The 16,666-nt window shown below is 40.7% G+C and overlaps 1 protein-coding gene across 1 annotated transcript in view; it reads left to right on the forward strand.

Annotated features, from left to right (window-relative positions):
- The window catches only part of CLTRN (collectrin, amino acid transport regulator), a 48,214-nt gene extending 35,525 nt beyond the window's left edge, over window positions 1-12,689 (forward strand). The window contains exon 8 of the mRNA XM_060086565.1: window positions 11,903-12,689. Coding sequence (XP_059942548.1) covers window positions 11,903-12,059 — 157 coding nt within the window. The 3' untranslated portion in view covers window positions 12,060-12,689. The remainder of the gene's footprint in view (window positions 1-11,902) is intronic.
- Window positions 12,690-16,666: the final 3,977 nt, after the last annotated feature.

A 16,666-nucleotide genomic window follows, 5' to 3' on the forward strand; every position in this document is an offset into this window, starting at 1 on the left:
TTGTAGTTTTCATTTGTATTTCTCTAATGATTAATGATGTTGAGCATTCTTTCATGTGTTTGTTGGCAGTCTGTATATCTTCTTTGGAGAAATGTCTATTTAGGTCTTCTGCCCATTTTTGTATTGGGTTGTTGTTTTTTTTGATATTGAGCTGCATGAGCTGCTTGTAAATTTTGGAGATTAATCCTTTGTCAGTTGTTTCATTTGCAAATATTTTCTCCCATTCTGAGGGTTGTCTTTTGGTCTTGTTTATGGTTTCCTTTGCTGTGCAAAAGCTTTGAAGTTTCATTAGGTCCCATTTTTTTTAATTGATTCAAAATCAAATCTTTATTAAGTCTCCATTGCATCAGAAGTCTTTCCCACTCTTCATTTCTTTTTTTTTTAACATCTTTATTGGAGTATAATTGCTTTACAATGGTGTGTCAGTTTCTGCTTTATAACAAGGTGAATCAGTTATACATATACACATGTTCCCATATCTCTTCCCTCCTCCATCACCCTCCCTATCCCACCCCTCTAGGCGGTCACAAACCACCTAGCTGATCTCCCTGTGCTACGCGGCTGCTTCCCACTAGCTATCCACTTTATGCTTGGTAGTGTATATATGTCCATGCCACTCTCTCACCTCGTCACAGCCTCCCCTCCCCCTCCCCATATCCTCAAGTCCATGCTCTAGTAGGTCTGTGTCTTTATTCCCGTCTTACCCCTAGGTTCTTCATGACCTTCTTTTTATTTTTTCCTTAGATTCCATATATATGTGTTAGCATACGGTTTTGTTTTTCTCTTTCTGACTTACTTCGCTCTGTATGACAGACTCTAGGTCCATCCACCTCACCATAAATAACTCAATTTTGTTTCTTTTTATGGCTGAGTAATATTTCATTGTATATATGTGCCACATCTTCTTTATCCATTCATCTGTTGATGGACACTTAGGTTGCTTCCATGTCCTTGCTACTGTAAATAGAGCTGCAATGAACATTTTGGTACATGACTCTTTTTTTTTTTTTTTTTTTGTGGTATGCGGGCCTCTCACTGCTGTGGCCTCTCCTGTTGCGGAGCACAGGCTCCGGACGCGCAGGCTCAGCGGCCATGGCTCACGGGCCTAGCCGCTCCGTGGCATGTGGGATCCTCCTGGACTGGGGCACGAACCTGCGTCCTCTGCATTGGCAGGCGGACTCTCAACCACCGCGCCACCAGGGAAGCCCGGTACATGACTCTTTTTGAATTATGGTTTTCTCAGGGTATATGCCCAGTAGTGGGATTGCTGGGTCGTGTGGTAATTCTATTTGTAGTTTTTTAAGAAACCTCCATACTCTTCTCCATAGTGGCTGTATCAATTTACATTCCCACCAACAGTGCAAGAGGGTTCCCTTTTCTCCACACCCTCTCCAGCATTTATTGTTTCTAGATTTTGTGATGATGGCCATTCTGACCGGTATGAGATGATATCTCATTGTAGTTTTCATTTGCATTTCTCTAATGATTAATGATGTTGAGCATTCTTTCATGTGTTTGTTGGCAATCTGTATATCTTCTTTGGAGAAATATCTATTTAGGTCTTCTGCCCATTTTTGGATTGGGTTGTTGGTTTTTTTTGATATTGAGCTGCATGAGCTGCTTGTAAATTTTGGAGATTAATCCTTTGTCAGTTGCTTCATTTGGAAATATTTTCTCCCATTCTGAGGGTTGTCTTTTGGTCTTGTTTATGGTTTCCTTTGCTGTGCAAAAGCTTTTAAGTTTCATTAGGTGCCATTTGTTTATTTTTGTTTTTATTTCCATTTCTCTAGGAGGTGGGTCAAAAAGGATCTTGCTGTGATTTATGTCATACACTGTTCTGCCTATGTTTTCCTCTAAGAGTTTGATAGTGTCTGGCCTTACATTTAGGTCTTTAATCCATTTTGAGTTTATTTTTGTGTATGGTGTTAGGGAGTGTTCTAATTTCATTCTTTTACATGTAGCTGTCCAGTTTTCCCAGCACCACTTTTTGAAGAGGCTGTCTTTTCTCCATTGTATGTTCTTGCCTCCTTTATCAAAGATAAGGTGACCATAGGTGCGTGGGTTTATCTCTGGGCTTTCTATCCTGTTCCATTGATCTATATTTCTGTTTTTGTGCCAGTACCATACTGTCTTGATTACTGTAGCTTTGTAGTATAGTCTGAAGTCAGGGAGCCTGATTCCTCCAGTTCCATTTTTCGTTCTAAAGATTGCTTTGGCTATTCAGGGTCTTTTGTGTTTCCATACAAATTGTGAAATCTTTTGTTCTAGTTCTGTGAAAAATGCCAGTGGTAGTCTGATAGGGATTGAATTGAATCTGTAGATTGCTTTGGGTAGTAGAGTCATTTTCACAATCTTGATTCTTCCAGTCCAAGAACATGGTATATCTCTCCATCTATTTGTATCATCTTTAATTTCTTTCATCAGTGTCTTATAGTTTTCTGCATACAGGTCTTTGTCTCCTTAGGTAGGCTTATTCCTAAATATTTTATTCTTTTTGTTGCAATGGTAAATGGGAGTGTTTTCTTAATTTCAGTTTCAGATTTTTCATCATTAGTGTATAAGAATGCCAGAGATTTCTGTGCATTAATTTTGTATCCTGCTACTTTACCAAATTCATTGATCAGCTCTAGTAGTTTTCTGGTAGCATCTTTAGGATTCTCTATGTATAGTATCATGTCATCTGCAAACAGTGGCAGCTTTACTTCTTCTTTTCCAAATTGGATTCCTTTTTTTTTTTTTTTTTTTTTTGCGGTATGCGGGCCTCTCACTGTTGTGGCCTCCCCCGTCGCGGAGCACAGGCTCCGGACGCGCAGGCTCCGGATGCGCAGGCTCAGCGGCCATGGCTCACAGGCCCAGCCGCTCCGCGGCATATGGGATCCTCCCAGACCGGGGCACGAACCCGTATCCCCTGCATCGGCAGGCGGACTCTCAACCACTTGCGCCACCAGGGAGGCCCTGGATTTCTTTTATTTCTTTTTCTTCTCTGATTGCTGTGGCTATAACTTCCAAAACTATGTTGAATAAGAGTGGTGAGAGTGGAAAACCTTCTCTTCTTCCTGATCTTAGTGGAAATGGTTTCAGTTTTTCACCATTGAGGACGATGTTGGCTGTGTTTGTCATATATGGCCTTTATTATGTTGAGGAAAGTTCCTCTATGCCTACTGTCTGCAGGGTTTTTATCATAAATGGGTGTTGAATTTTGTCAAAAGCTTTCTCTGTATCTATTGAGATGATCATATGGTTTTTCTCCTTCAATTTGTTAATATGGTGTATCACGTTGATTGATTTGTGTATATTGAAGAATCCTTGCATTTCTGGAATAAACCCCACTGGATCATGGTGTATGAACCTTTTAATGTGCTGTTGGATTCTGTTTGCTAGCATTTTGTTGAGGATTTTTTAATCTATGTTCATCAGTGATATTGGCCTGTAGTTTTCTTTCTTTGTGACATCTTTGTCTGGTTTTGGTATCAGGGTGATGGTGGCCTCTTAGAATGAGTTTGGGAGTGTTCCTCCCTCTGCTGTATTTTGGAAGGGTTTGAGAAGGATAGGTCAAACACCTATTTTAAAAGGCAAGTGATCTTATTAGGCCTGCTGTTTACTATAATAGTGGTGGACTGACTAATCAGCTGTGTAAAAAAATATATATACCCTGATTTGTAGCATTTGCTGACTTCCTATCCAGTCTGAAATTTCTGAGTGTTTGAATCACCTCTAGCAAGCCTGTACCAGCCAGTTTCAACATGCCATTACAACTGCCGCCTCTTCGGGAAATAATTCGAGGAGGTTGCTTCTCTATTACCATCTAGTTAAGAACAGCAGTTTGCAGAATTGAGAGATTTGTTGAAGGAAAAAAGTTGGAAAAGTGATTTTTTTTTTCTTTAGGGGAACAATTAGGGAGTTGGGTATGTGGGAAGACAACCAAGAAGAACTGCATATACTTGACAGTGATGTCTGTACTAGATCGGTGTCTAGCCCCAGCCTGGAAGTGGATATTTTAGCTCTCTGGTCAGCTTTATGGTAATGGTGATGATGGTGATGGTGATAGTGATCACTGTAATGGTGGGGGTGATGTGATAATGCTAATGGTGATGAAGTCGATGATGTGATGTGTGTTTTAGTTGAAAGAGCACTGGATCAATACTCCTGGTTTTGGGTTCCAGTCTCATGCCCTGGCATTTTTTAGCTGAATGACCTTGATCCAGTCATATATGGAAAATGAGGATAATATTTTCTTAAATAGTTATGATGATGGGAAGACAAAATTGGAGAATACACATAAGTGCTTCATACACTGGGGAGTGCTATATCAATGTAAAGAAGCTTCATCATCAAAAAGCAATTACAAAGTGCTAATTCTATGTAACCTGGCACTTTGTGCTATAAAAGAAGAGTCACAGGCACAGCACAATTTCAGACTTGTATGTATATAGTAGAATTGATTCAAGACCCCTGCATATAAATAGACTGTTATAATGTTATTGTCTTAGGAAGGGATCTTTTTTTGTGTGTGTGGTACACGGGCCTCTCACTGTTGTGGCCTCTCCCGTTGTGGAGCACAGGCTCCGGACGCGCAGGCTCAGCAGCCATGGCTCACGGGCACAGCCGCTCCACGGCATGTGGGATCTTTCTGGACCGGGGCACGAACCCGTGTCCCCTGCATTGGCAGGCGGACTCTCAACCACTGCGCCACCAGGGAAGCCCCAGGAAGGGATCTTAAACAATGATCTGAATCCATCTCTCCAGAAGCTAAGGCCCAGAGAGGTAAAAATATCTTATCCCTTTATTGACTATCCATTATGTGATAGGAGCTCTAGAATGTATCATGGAAGAGACGTACATAGATAACATAGGTGGTCTTTGCCTATAAGGAGATGATAATCTTGTAGTTGTAACAAAGCCAGGTCAAGGACTCAGGACATTGAGCCCTAGCTAATGCTAGCAGTTGAGCAGAGTCACTAGTAAATTCACTTGGTTTATTTCTGGTTATATTTCCCTTCCCATAAGGTCAATAGTAAAGGGAAGTGCATTTGGATTTCTATGAATTTTTTTCACACAAGGGGCTGGGGTCAGCCAATATTTTCATATACTGAAACTTCACATTCTTATAGAGTCTCAGTTAAGTGAATAAATTGTCTTGAAAATAGAAATGTAAGTGAAATCAGAAATGTTAGAGCTAATAATTGTTTTACTTTGCTGTTCTTAAATGTACACACTCAATAGGAATCAAATATGTGTTTTGAGCGAAGCCTGGGGAGATGAAATAGAGTTCTAGGTCTACTCCTTTCACTAGTCTCATTCCATTCTGAAAGACAAGTTACTCTACATATTTGAGTCTCAGCTCCTGCCTTTGAAAAACAGGGATAATAATAAAATCTGCATAGTATTGCAGTAAGAATTAGGTGAGATGATGTGTACAAAGCACTTAGTCTGCCGTGTAATAGATACTCATTCTTATTGTTTTTGCTATCACATCACCAGTCTCACTGTGCTGCAGCGCCCACTAAAATCCTTCCAGCAGTGCTGCCATTTCCCCAGGACTCATCCATACTGATGATGATGACAGTCCCAGTTCCCCAGTAATTAACTCGGTCCTGTTTTGAAATCATATTTGTCTGTCCTTTGTTGTTTGTCTGGCTGTTCTTGGGCCTTGGCTTTTCAGCCCTATCTTGTTTGAAGGGAGACAAAAATACTGTTTCTGCTTTTAGCTGCCACTGCTTTATCTTGAGCAAACCCTGATCCTCAACACCCCCTAGCTACGTAGGCCACCCGATCCAGGCAGACCTCACTTTACCGTGCTTCACTTTATTGTGCTTCACAGATACTGTGTTTTTTACGAATTGAAGCTTTGTGGCAACCCTGCGTTGAGCAAGTCTGTCAGCACCACTTTTCCAACAGCATTGGCTCACTTTGTGTCTCTGTGTCACATTTTGGTAATTCTTGCAATATTTCAAACATTTTCATTATTATTATATTTGTTATGGTGATCTGTGATCAGTGATCTTTGATGTAACTATTGGAATTGGAGGGGGGTCCACAGACCACGTGGACATAAGATGGCAAACTTAATGATGAATATTGAGTGTTCTGACTGCTCCACCAACAGGATGTTCCCCATCTCTCTCCCTCTCCTCAAGCCTCCCTATTCCCCGAGACACAACAGTATTGAAATCAGGCTAGTTAATAAGCCTACAGTGGCTTCTGAGTGTTCAAGTGAAAGGAAGAGTCACATGTCTCTCACTTTAAATCAAAAGCTAGAAATGATTAAGCTTAGTGAGGAAGGCATGTTGAAAGCTGAGACAGGCTGAAAGCTGGGCCTCTTACACCAAACAGTTAGCCAGGTTGTGAGAGCAAGGGAAAAGTTCTTGAAGGAAATAAAAAGTGCTAATTCAGTGAGCACACAAATGCTAAGAAAGTGAAACGGCTTTATTGCTGATGTGGAGGAAGTTTCAGTGGTCTGGATAGAAGATCAAACCAGCCACAACATTCCCTTAAACCAAAGCCTAATCCAGGCAAAGCCCTGATTCTATTCAATGTTATGAAGGCTAAGAGAGGTGAGGAAGCTGCAGAAGAAAAGTCTGAAGCCAGCAGAGGCTGGTTCAAGAGGTTTGCGGAAAGAAGCCGTCTCCATAACATCAAAGTGCCAGGTGACGCAGCAAGTGCTGATGGAGAAGCTGCAGCAAGTTACCCAGAGGATCTAGCTGAGATAATTCATGATGGTAGCTACACTAAACAATAGATTTTCAGTGTAGATGAAACAGCCTTCTATTGGAAGAAGATACCCCCTAGGACTTCCATAGCTAGAGAGGAGAAGTCAATGCCTGGCTTCAAAGCTTCAAAGGACAGGCTGACTTTCTTGTTAGGGGCTAATGCAGCTGGTGACTCAAAGTTGAAGCCAGTGCTTGTTTACCATTGTGAAAATCCCAGGGCCCTTAGGAATTATGCTTAATCTACTCTACATGCGCTCTATAAATGGAATAACAAAGCCTGGTTGACAGCACATCTGTTTACAACATGGTTCACTGGATATTTTAAGCCCACTGTTGAGACCTACTGCTCAGAAAAAGATTCCTTTTAAGATATTACTGCCCATTGACAATGCACCTAGTCACTCAAGAGGTCTGATGGAGATGTATAACAAGATTAATGTTGTTTTCATGCCTGCTAACACAACATCCATTCCTCAGCCCATGAATCAAGGAGTAATGTAGACTTTCAAGTCGTATTATTTAAGAAATACACTTCATAAAGCTACAGCTACCATAGATAGTGATTCCTTTGGTGGATCTGGGCAGAGTCAGTCAAAAACCTTCTGGAAAGGATTCACCATTCTAGATGCCATTAAGAACATTCATGATTCATAGGAAGGGGTCCAAATATCAACGTTCACGGGAGTTTGGGAGAAGTTGATTCCAGTCATCACAGATGACTTTGAGGGGTTCAAGTCTTAAGTGGAGGAAGCAGCTGCAGATGTGGTGGAAAAAGCAAGAGAACTAGAACTAGAAGTGGAGCCTGAAGATGTGACTGAATCGTTGCAATCGCATGACAAAACCTTAACAAATGAGGAGTTGCTTCTTATGGATGAGCCCCAAAAGTGGTTTCTTGAGATGGAATCTACTCCTAGTGAAGATGCTGCGGAGATGGTCGAAATGACAACCAGGGATTTAAAATATGACATAAATTTAGTTGATAAAGCAGCAGTAGGGTTTGAGAGGATTGACTCCAATTTTGAAAGAAGTTCTCCTGGGGGCAAAATGCTATCAAACAGCCTTGCATGTTACATACAGAGAAATCATTCATGAAAGAGAGTCAATCAATGCAGCAAACGTCACTTTTGTCTAATTTTAAGTAATTGCCACACCCACCCAGCCTTCAGCCACCACCCTGATCAGTCAGCAGCCCTCAAGGCAAGACCCTCCACTAACAGAAAGGTTACAATTCGCTGAAGGCTCAGATGATGGTTAGCATTTTTTATCTCCAAAATATTTTTAAACTAAGGTATGTACTGTGATTTTTTTTTAGACATAATGCTATTGCACATTTAATAGACTACAGTATAGTGTGGCTCGCTTTATTGCGGTTGAACCAAACCTGCTGTATCTCCGAGGTATGCCTGTACTTTTTTGTCCCCTCTTTTGCCCATCTTCTCTCTGGATTTATGAGAAATAGCCACACTAAGGCTTCTAAGAGCTAGTTTCAGGTGTTTTAGTCACGGGTTTTTTTTTTAATCCTCTTCTTGAACCACCTGACATGCAGGAACAGTGGAAGTCATTAACACTCATTTTTATTTTTCAGGAAAAAGAATTCATGTTTTTAGCAGAACATCAAATCAGAATGATCCAGAAAGATAGTTAAGTTTTATTATACTTAGAGCAATGTGCAGGCAGTGACTCAGTTTATTACAGGACACACTATGCAATGTGACAAAGGGCTGTATTACTGTTAGACAACCTTTGAGCTTCTTATCATGTCCGCCAGCCAGCAAGTTACTGACACTGCAGTTTGTGAAGCCTGGCAATGCCAAGACTGTGAACAAGTAGATCTAAGGTCACAAAAGAATAAGATGTACCTAATTTGTCATGGACACAGCTCTCCTTTTGATAAATTTCCACAGCGATTTTGCTCAGAGTCTTTTTGATTAAGAAATCCTTCTTCTAAAGAAGAGAAACTTGTCCTCATCCATCTGCATCTCCCTTTTTTGTTCTTCCCCATTCCTTGTGATGCCTGGTGGATTATTTTTCCTTTGTGGTTGGCGGGGGGAGGGGAGGCAGGATTTTTTGCCATGATCTGCAAGTGTCTAGCTCTCTGCAATTTTTCTTCTAATTCTGTAAAAACATTTTTTTAAACTGAAGAGACTGGCAAATGAACACTGGCAACCATTACTTCTAAGACTGCTGTTGCATTGCCACCTACTTCAGAATGCTCCATCCACAAGGATTTTTGTAATATGAGTTTCATACTTACATACACAAATTTCAGGGTAAAACTTGACTGTTAAAAACCTATTTATTGTTATGGAGAATTATTATTCACTCCAAGCCCAATGAGGAGTGACTTGGGGAGAAATTGCATGAGCTAGGCATTTTTGATGATAATTTATAAATATGCATTTGTCGCTAGGGTGTCATTCTTACTGAAACATCACTCCTCTCTTTTATAATCCATGAAAAGGAGGGGAGGATGAGTGAAATTTGGAGTTTTTCTTTTTTATTGAGCCCTTTCTTTTCACTTTAGTGCAAGAATTGTGTCTCTTCCAACACATAGTAGGCACTCAAAACATAGTTATTGAATGAATGTTGGATACTATGAATGGAAGTGATGTGTTCGATGGTTATAGAATGTCAGTTGTCTTTGCTTTCTGGATGACGTGGAAAGTGACGAGATACCCCTGTCTACAGGAGGAGGGGCCAAAGAATTCTAGTCCTCTGATAGGTGGTTTCACCTGGCTGGAGGACCTTCTCATCACAGGAAATTGTATGCCTACTCCAACTGGCACTGATCGTTGACCGCTGATGCTTGGAATGGGCAGTGTAGTATCTTCACCCTGAGCAAGGGAAAACACAGCAGCCTGTCCTTACCTAGGTCTCTGGGACTACAACCCCCCGACTTCCACTCCCAGCATTGGGCCTGTAGTGATACATTTTGACATTTGACAGTGGCATGCATAATGGCAAAATACTTTCAAGTGATGACAATGGGATCTACAGTATTGAAATGCTACTTTACTTCTCTTCATAAACTCCACCTATTTGAAATTATCTAATAAACCATCAGTGAAGCCTGGCAAAATCTGTACTTACTCCTAATTCCTAAGGTGTGAAAATGAGTACTTTCCTCCATTCTTTTGAAAAAATAACTATCCAATAAATACAAGAAATATCACATGTGTACATTCCCTTCCTTCCTCCCTTCCTCCCTCCCTTCCTCCCTTCTTCCCTTCCTTCCCTCTGTCTTTCTCTTCTGATAGATCCCATTCAAAATCTACCTTGGGCTGCTGTCTGAGTAACTTTGCCTACAGCATAGTCCATCCATTCTTCCATCCAGTTCTTTGTTCCATCACCCAACTACCGTCCAGTCGTCCATCCACCCATTCATCCCTCCATCTATTAATTCATCATCCAGCCAACCAGTCATTGATCTACATTCATTGATCCATCCATTTATCTGTCTAACTAGCTAGCCACCTACTCATATGTCTGTCCATCCAACTCTAAGCACATTAGTTGAGTGCCTACTCTATGCTGTCAGCTGTTTTACAAAATATCTTTTAATTTGGAGTTGTCTGATTAGTTCCTCCTGAGAGATTCAGGTCAAAAAAATTTGGTGATGGGGTAGGGCAGGAACACGGAACACAATTTTATTTTAAAAAAATATATCTTCTCGGTGCATCACATCTAGAGGCACTTGTCAGTTTGTCTCATTGTTGGTGATATTCACCAAATTTCTCCCTTTACAAAAAACAAATGTCTCTTTATAATTAGTACATTGCTTGTAGGGGTGTTACACTGAGACCCTGTGAGTATCCTATTCCTTAGTCAGCTCCCACTCAGTGGTTTAGTATCCATTGAGGAGCCTCATCAGAATCAATTATTATTATTTGGTGATTTTCTGTTTCTGTTGCACCTTCTATATTGGTTGTCATTCTTTTGTAAACAAGAGCTCTTTCTTTTCTCTGCCTTCCTCCACCATATTCTTTAAAGCACTTTGAAATGAGCTCTCATGTAGGACTAATAGGAAACTCTACCTTGATCATCTTTGGGGCATCTTCACCACCTCCTCACCCACTAGAAATTCACTGAGTTTCTAAGGGACTTCCATGGCGGTGGCAGTCCATCCTGGTCACCACAGCAATGTCCACCATCCCAGCCATGTGATCCACTCAGGTCTGCCTCTTTGGAGTTTCTACAGATTTCTGGGACAAGAGAATCTTTGACAAGTCTGGGAGCCTCATGCCTAACATCATGCCTCCATGGTGCCCCAACATCTAACTTGTGATAATCCTGAGGGAAACTCTTCTGCCCTCTGATTGCCTAGAGGTACTCACATCTCTTTTCTCCCCCTACCTCTGTGATATCAAGCACAACTGGCTCAGTGCCTTGGCCTTTCACAAAAGACAGGAAGAATGTTTGAATTCAAGGCTACATTTTCCCACACTCCAGGGAAAGATTAAGGATCTGGTTACCACTTGGATTGGGGTAGCATGGTCCTTAAAGGGTCTGAGAATGAACAACTTAAAAATTTACCTGTTAAATAGAATTTTTTGGAATGACCTGGGATTATAGCTATGAGTTGTAATTAGTAAAATGTGTTCTGAGTTCCAAAAACCTGACTTAACAAATGAATACAACTATTTTGTAATGAGTAGATCCAAGGAATGATACCTGCAGTTTACAATGGTTACATCCTTTCTGCAAAGTAACGTGAGTTTGCTTCTTGGTATCTCATGTCAACCTGATTTTTGCCTAACATTTGCAGACCATTAATTTGTCAAATCTTGTGAGAGGAATTTATTACTTTTTTAAATTCAATTTTTGTAAAGTTCTCCTAGAGCTAAATTTTTTAACTTGCCAATTTACCATATATTTTCCTCACATTCCTTCATGCAATTTGTGTGTGTGAATGTACATATGTATATGTGTGTGTATACAAACATTCATTCATATAAATATATATATTCATTCATATACATATATATATATAATCCATGCAGACTTCTGATCTTGATAGCATCTTTTCACCTCATCAACTCTCTATGATCTTTGAAATTTATTTGAAAATACACTATGTCATCCATTTTCCCCATCATTCTAAGGTTCCTCTTCCCTTTCCTGATCTCCATGTTTGTACAGAAGACCATCCTTTCTCTTCCTAGATCCCAGTCATTCTTTTTATGTGCATTTAGGAAGAACAAAGGACCATCTGAAATGGAAGACACTGAAGATAAATGGGAAAACACAATCACAATTGAAAATGGCATCCCCTGCGATCCCCTGGACATGAAGGGAGGGCACGTTAATGATGCCTTTGTGACAGAGGATGAGCGGCTCACCCCCCTCTGAACGGCTGCTGTTTTGTTTCCCCCTGAAACTCAACACTTGTTTCTGTGCAACTGCTGAACATCACAATTCATTGAGGGAAGATTATATATTTTGTTTCACCATTCTTCTTTTGTAAGAAATTTTGAATGTGCATGAAATTGAAAGGCAATGAATTATACCCATGAAGACCCTTGGAATAATAAGCTGTTGACTATCCAAAATATTCTAAAATATTTCTCTGACAGCACAGTGTGTAAGTGTAGTCATGTGGCGTTTGTAGTTACTGATTTTAAAATGCATTAGTATTTAAGCATTTCCAGCAATAAGGTCAGGCCAGTATATATATATATCACACTTTAAAGACCTAAGAAAAAATATTCTTCCAGTGGAGAATGCCTATAATATGGTGTCCAAATCATTGAAAATGGATCCTTTTTGAATATCATTTATATCACTCTGTATATGACAAGATAAGCAAGAATAACAAGTAGTTACTGTAAATGGGTTGGATAAAAATGGGCGTGTTGATATACAAGGTGGAATTTGATCCTGTTATCATACCAACAGTTGCTTATATATATTTTCTGACTATCAGTCTCTAATAGGGCATCTCTATTCATTGATTATTTCTGCAGTTTGTAGAAGTACAATCTATGCTAACTTAATAAAGTGCTAATCATCTCTTGTTAAGTGATTGATTGTAGTCTGTAATTTATTTTCACACTGTGGAACATAGTAAGCCTAATTTTTATGCTATGTTTAATCTCCTCTCCAGTCCTAGAAATGAATTATTTTTGTTGTGTGTATCCCTGCTTGAAGACTGTAGTTTTTAGACTTGATTTTACTTTCAGATAGGCCATGTATCATTCTAAATTCTAATAATAATTATTATACATGTATTAATAGAAGGAAAATATGCAACTCAGTCTCCCACTGCTATCACCCATAGTTGGTGTTCCGGCAGTAGTCTCTAACTCACTTCCCTGCCTCCAGTGGATACAAACTCTAAGAGGGGTAGTGGAATGCAGAAGGTTTATTGGGGAGTGCTCTCAGGAGATATACCTGTAAGAAGTGAGGAAGGCACGTGTGGTAGACAGACACTAGATGTCTGTCATCTCTTGATGTTCACGCCTTCATGTAACCCTCTGTCCGTGAGTGCGAAGGGGACCTATGACTTGCTTCTAATGAATAGAATACAGCAAAGCTGGTGAGATGTCACTCATGCAGTTTATTTATTTATTTATTTATTTATTTATTTATTTATTTATTTATTTATTTTTGCGGTACACGGGCTTCTCACTGTTGTGGCCTCTCCCGTTGCGGAGCACAGGCTCCGGATGCGCAGGCTCAGCGGCCACGCCTCACGGGCCTAACCGCTCCGCTGCATGTGGGATCTTCCCGGACCAGGGCACGAACCCGTGTCCCCTGCATCGGCAGGCAGACTCTCAACCACTGTGCCACCAGGGAAGCCCCCTGCAGTTAATTTATATGATATCTGAGTCTGTCTTGCTAGCAAACTTGTTCCAGAGACTCTCCTTGCTGGCTTGATTAAGTAAGTGGGCATGTTGGGAAAGCACAAATGAAACTGTGAGCAGGTTCTAGGAATTGCTGGTGGCCTCTCAGCACCAAAGTCAGCCTCCAGCCAATAGCCAGCAAGAAGCTGGGATCCTCAGTCCTACAACCACAAGGAAATGAATTCTGTCAACAACTGAAGTGAGTTTGGAAGTGGATTTTTCCGAAGTCAAATCTCTAGGTGAGAATGTAGTCTGGCCAACGGTTTGATTGCAGCCTGAGCAGAGGATCCAGTTGAGCTGTGCCCAGACTCCTGACCCATGGACATTGTGAGATGATAAATGTGTGTTTTTTAGGCCACTAAGTTTGTGCTAAAGCATTATGCTGCCATAGGAAACTAACAGAGTAGGATTAAGCAGAGGGAGAAGTAACCAGAAACATGGTTACAACAGAGGCCTCAGCCAATCCTTCAGGGATTTTAGGAGCTGAGGTTGTCCCTGATTGAGATAATGTGGCTGGGCCTTTGTATCTCTACATTAGCCAGTTATGGTCATGGGTGCTCTCTGGGAAAGGATCTGCCCTTGGAAAGGGCAGTTCCCTGTGGCTGAGGGCAATTCCCACTGAAGGACTCAGCCATGAACCTTCAAAAGCCATTATTTCCAGAAGCTGGGGATGGGTATGTGGGCCCTAAAGAGGGGGCCTGGGTGGACCCCCAGAATATCCATGACACCTTCACCAGTCATTTGGCTGCAATGTAGATTGAATGAATATCTAAAATGCAAACCTGATTCTGTTGGTTCCTCACATAAAAGCTTTTAAAAATGGTTTCTTATTCTCTCTAGGATAAAGCCAGACTCCTTAACACGGGGCCTGCTGCGGTTTGACCCCCACCTTCTTCTCTAACTTCAGCTCTCACAATTCTCCCCTTCTGTTTCTCTGTCTTTCTCTCTCTTTCATCCAATCCTAAAAGATCTCTCACTTCCAGGCCTTTGAACAAGCTGTTGCCTCTGCCTGGAACACTCTGCCCCATCTTCCAGCCACTCTTCCAGCTTGTCCTAGAGTTTCTCTCACTTAAAGCTCTCATCCTCCTAGAGGTCTTTGGTGGGCCTCCAGGCTACATGCTCCTAGACTGCCCAGATAATGATACTCATCTTGTACTAGAATTATATTACACTTAAATGTGCTTTTGTAGAAAAAGGAGACCACAAAGGCAAGAGTGCCCTGGGGCCCACGTAAGTCTTCTAATACAACCTTGTCTCCATAAAGGTTTTCATAACTCACTTCATTTTCTTCCCACCTCTAACCAGATAGAATTAACCACTGCTTTGTAACCTCACCATATCTATACATCTTTTCAGTTATAACCATCACAATATTTTATTTTGACTGTTTATATACCTTCACACTAAATGTAATATTCTTAGAGGCAGTGTTCAAGTCACTTAGCATACTGCCTTGTCTTCCTATTTCCTTCCCTTTCTGTCTTCATGCTTTCTTTCCTTTATTCTATAATGGTGAGCAAAATCGAAAACAGTCGCTGCCCTCATGGAGCTGAAAGTCTACATAGAACTCAATAAATATGTGCTAATAAACAAGCAAATGAGATGGTGGCTGTCACAAGGCCATAGTCTTATACCTTCTGGGAGCAAAGCCTGGCCCCTCTCTGTATGTGGAGGAGCTTGAATTGGTGGCTGCAAATTTTTTGACTTGGGCACCATTTTGACTTGGGAACTATGTACTCTTTAACGTTATTAGGGCTTCCTTATTTTTAGGAGAGGAATGAGATTTCAGTTGGCTTACTAAAGAACCACTTTCTATCTTACATCCTCTTGAGATGTATACTCCAGCATATGGTGGCCTTGCATATAGAATTGGTGAAACATCATCTGAATTCAGTCAGTGTGCACTAGCAGGCATCATCCAAGACATGCATTCTCAAGAGGGTGGAAATTGTTCTTGGTGGGGAGAAAAAAATTTCAGTATTACAATGGTTTATAATCCTCCAAAGGAGCAAAGTACGTAAACAGATGAAAAGTGTATCTATGGTATTAAAATTTCCTGGGTGAGCTATTAGGAGAAGATGTCTGAAAAGTCTCAATAATGGGGGAAAAAATTGAGAAACACCGATCCTAGATAAGTTTCTTATTTTGAAGGCATGGGATGGACCAATTTGGTCATTAGATCATTTTCTTCACTGTTTATCCTGAAGGGGAGGGGATCTGTTCCACTGGCAAAGATCTGCTCCACTAAATATCCTTGTTGAGGAAGTTTTCCATGCTAGCAGAGATGCGCTGTAAACTTGACAGTCAATATAACAGCAAAATAGAGCTTATGTCTCCTGCCCACTGGCTTTGACAAACACTCTGGGTAATTAGGGGGCAGTCAATCATCAACCATAACTTTCATTTTAAAAATAATGATCCTGTAATGTCTCACAAGGGAACACATTGCGAGGTGATATGTACTGGAAATAAAAGGCTGTAAAGCGAGTGCAAATATACCTGTCACTCTAGTCTCCAAGTCCTTAGCAAAAACTGTGATGAAACTGGAAAGACAGAAGCATCTGAAAACCAAGTCACTGCAGAAACAATGAGCTGGGATGGTGATATCTGGACTTGTTTCACAGAAGAAATGTAAATGCAGGTAGATTTTGGGTTTGGGGGTGTAGTTTCATCTACCATGTTTTCCACAAGAACTAACCAATACAAAACATCACTATATAAAAGAATGCAGTGAATTGTTGCATTTAGAATGATACATGATCAGATTCCAGATATTAGTATCACCAAGTGAAGTATGCGCATTTATCATCCCTGGATAAGGAACAAGGAATAGGACAGAACACAGGTGAAGAACCAGAAAGAGTATAAAATCCCTCAAAGTGCAAATTCTCCGTCCTTATTTTAAAGTTATGGAGCCCCTTAACATAGTATTTTATTTCCCACTTTACGTCTTGTTTTGTTTCATAAAAAATATTGCATGTCTAGTTACCTCAGTTACACAAGCAAATGCATGGAAGTTTTTCCTTCTTTCCTACTAACTTTCCTTTGGCCCTCCCTCCCTCCCTCTCTCCCTTCCTTCCTTCCTTCCTTCTTGCCTGAAGAACTTATTGAGTG

Source organism: Mesoplodon densirostris, chromosome X (genome assembly GCF_025265405.1).
Source record: "Mesoplodon densirostris isolate mMesDen1 chromosome X, mMesDen1 primary haplotype, whole genome shotgun sequence".
NCBI classification, from domain to species: Eukaryota; Metazoa; Chordata; class Mammalia; order Artiodactyla; family Ziphiidae; genus Mesoplodon; species Mesoplodon densirostris.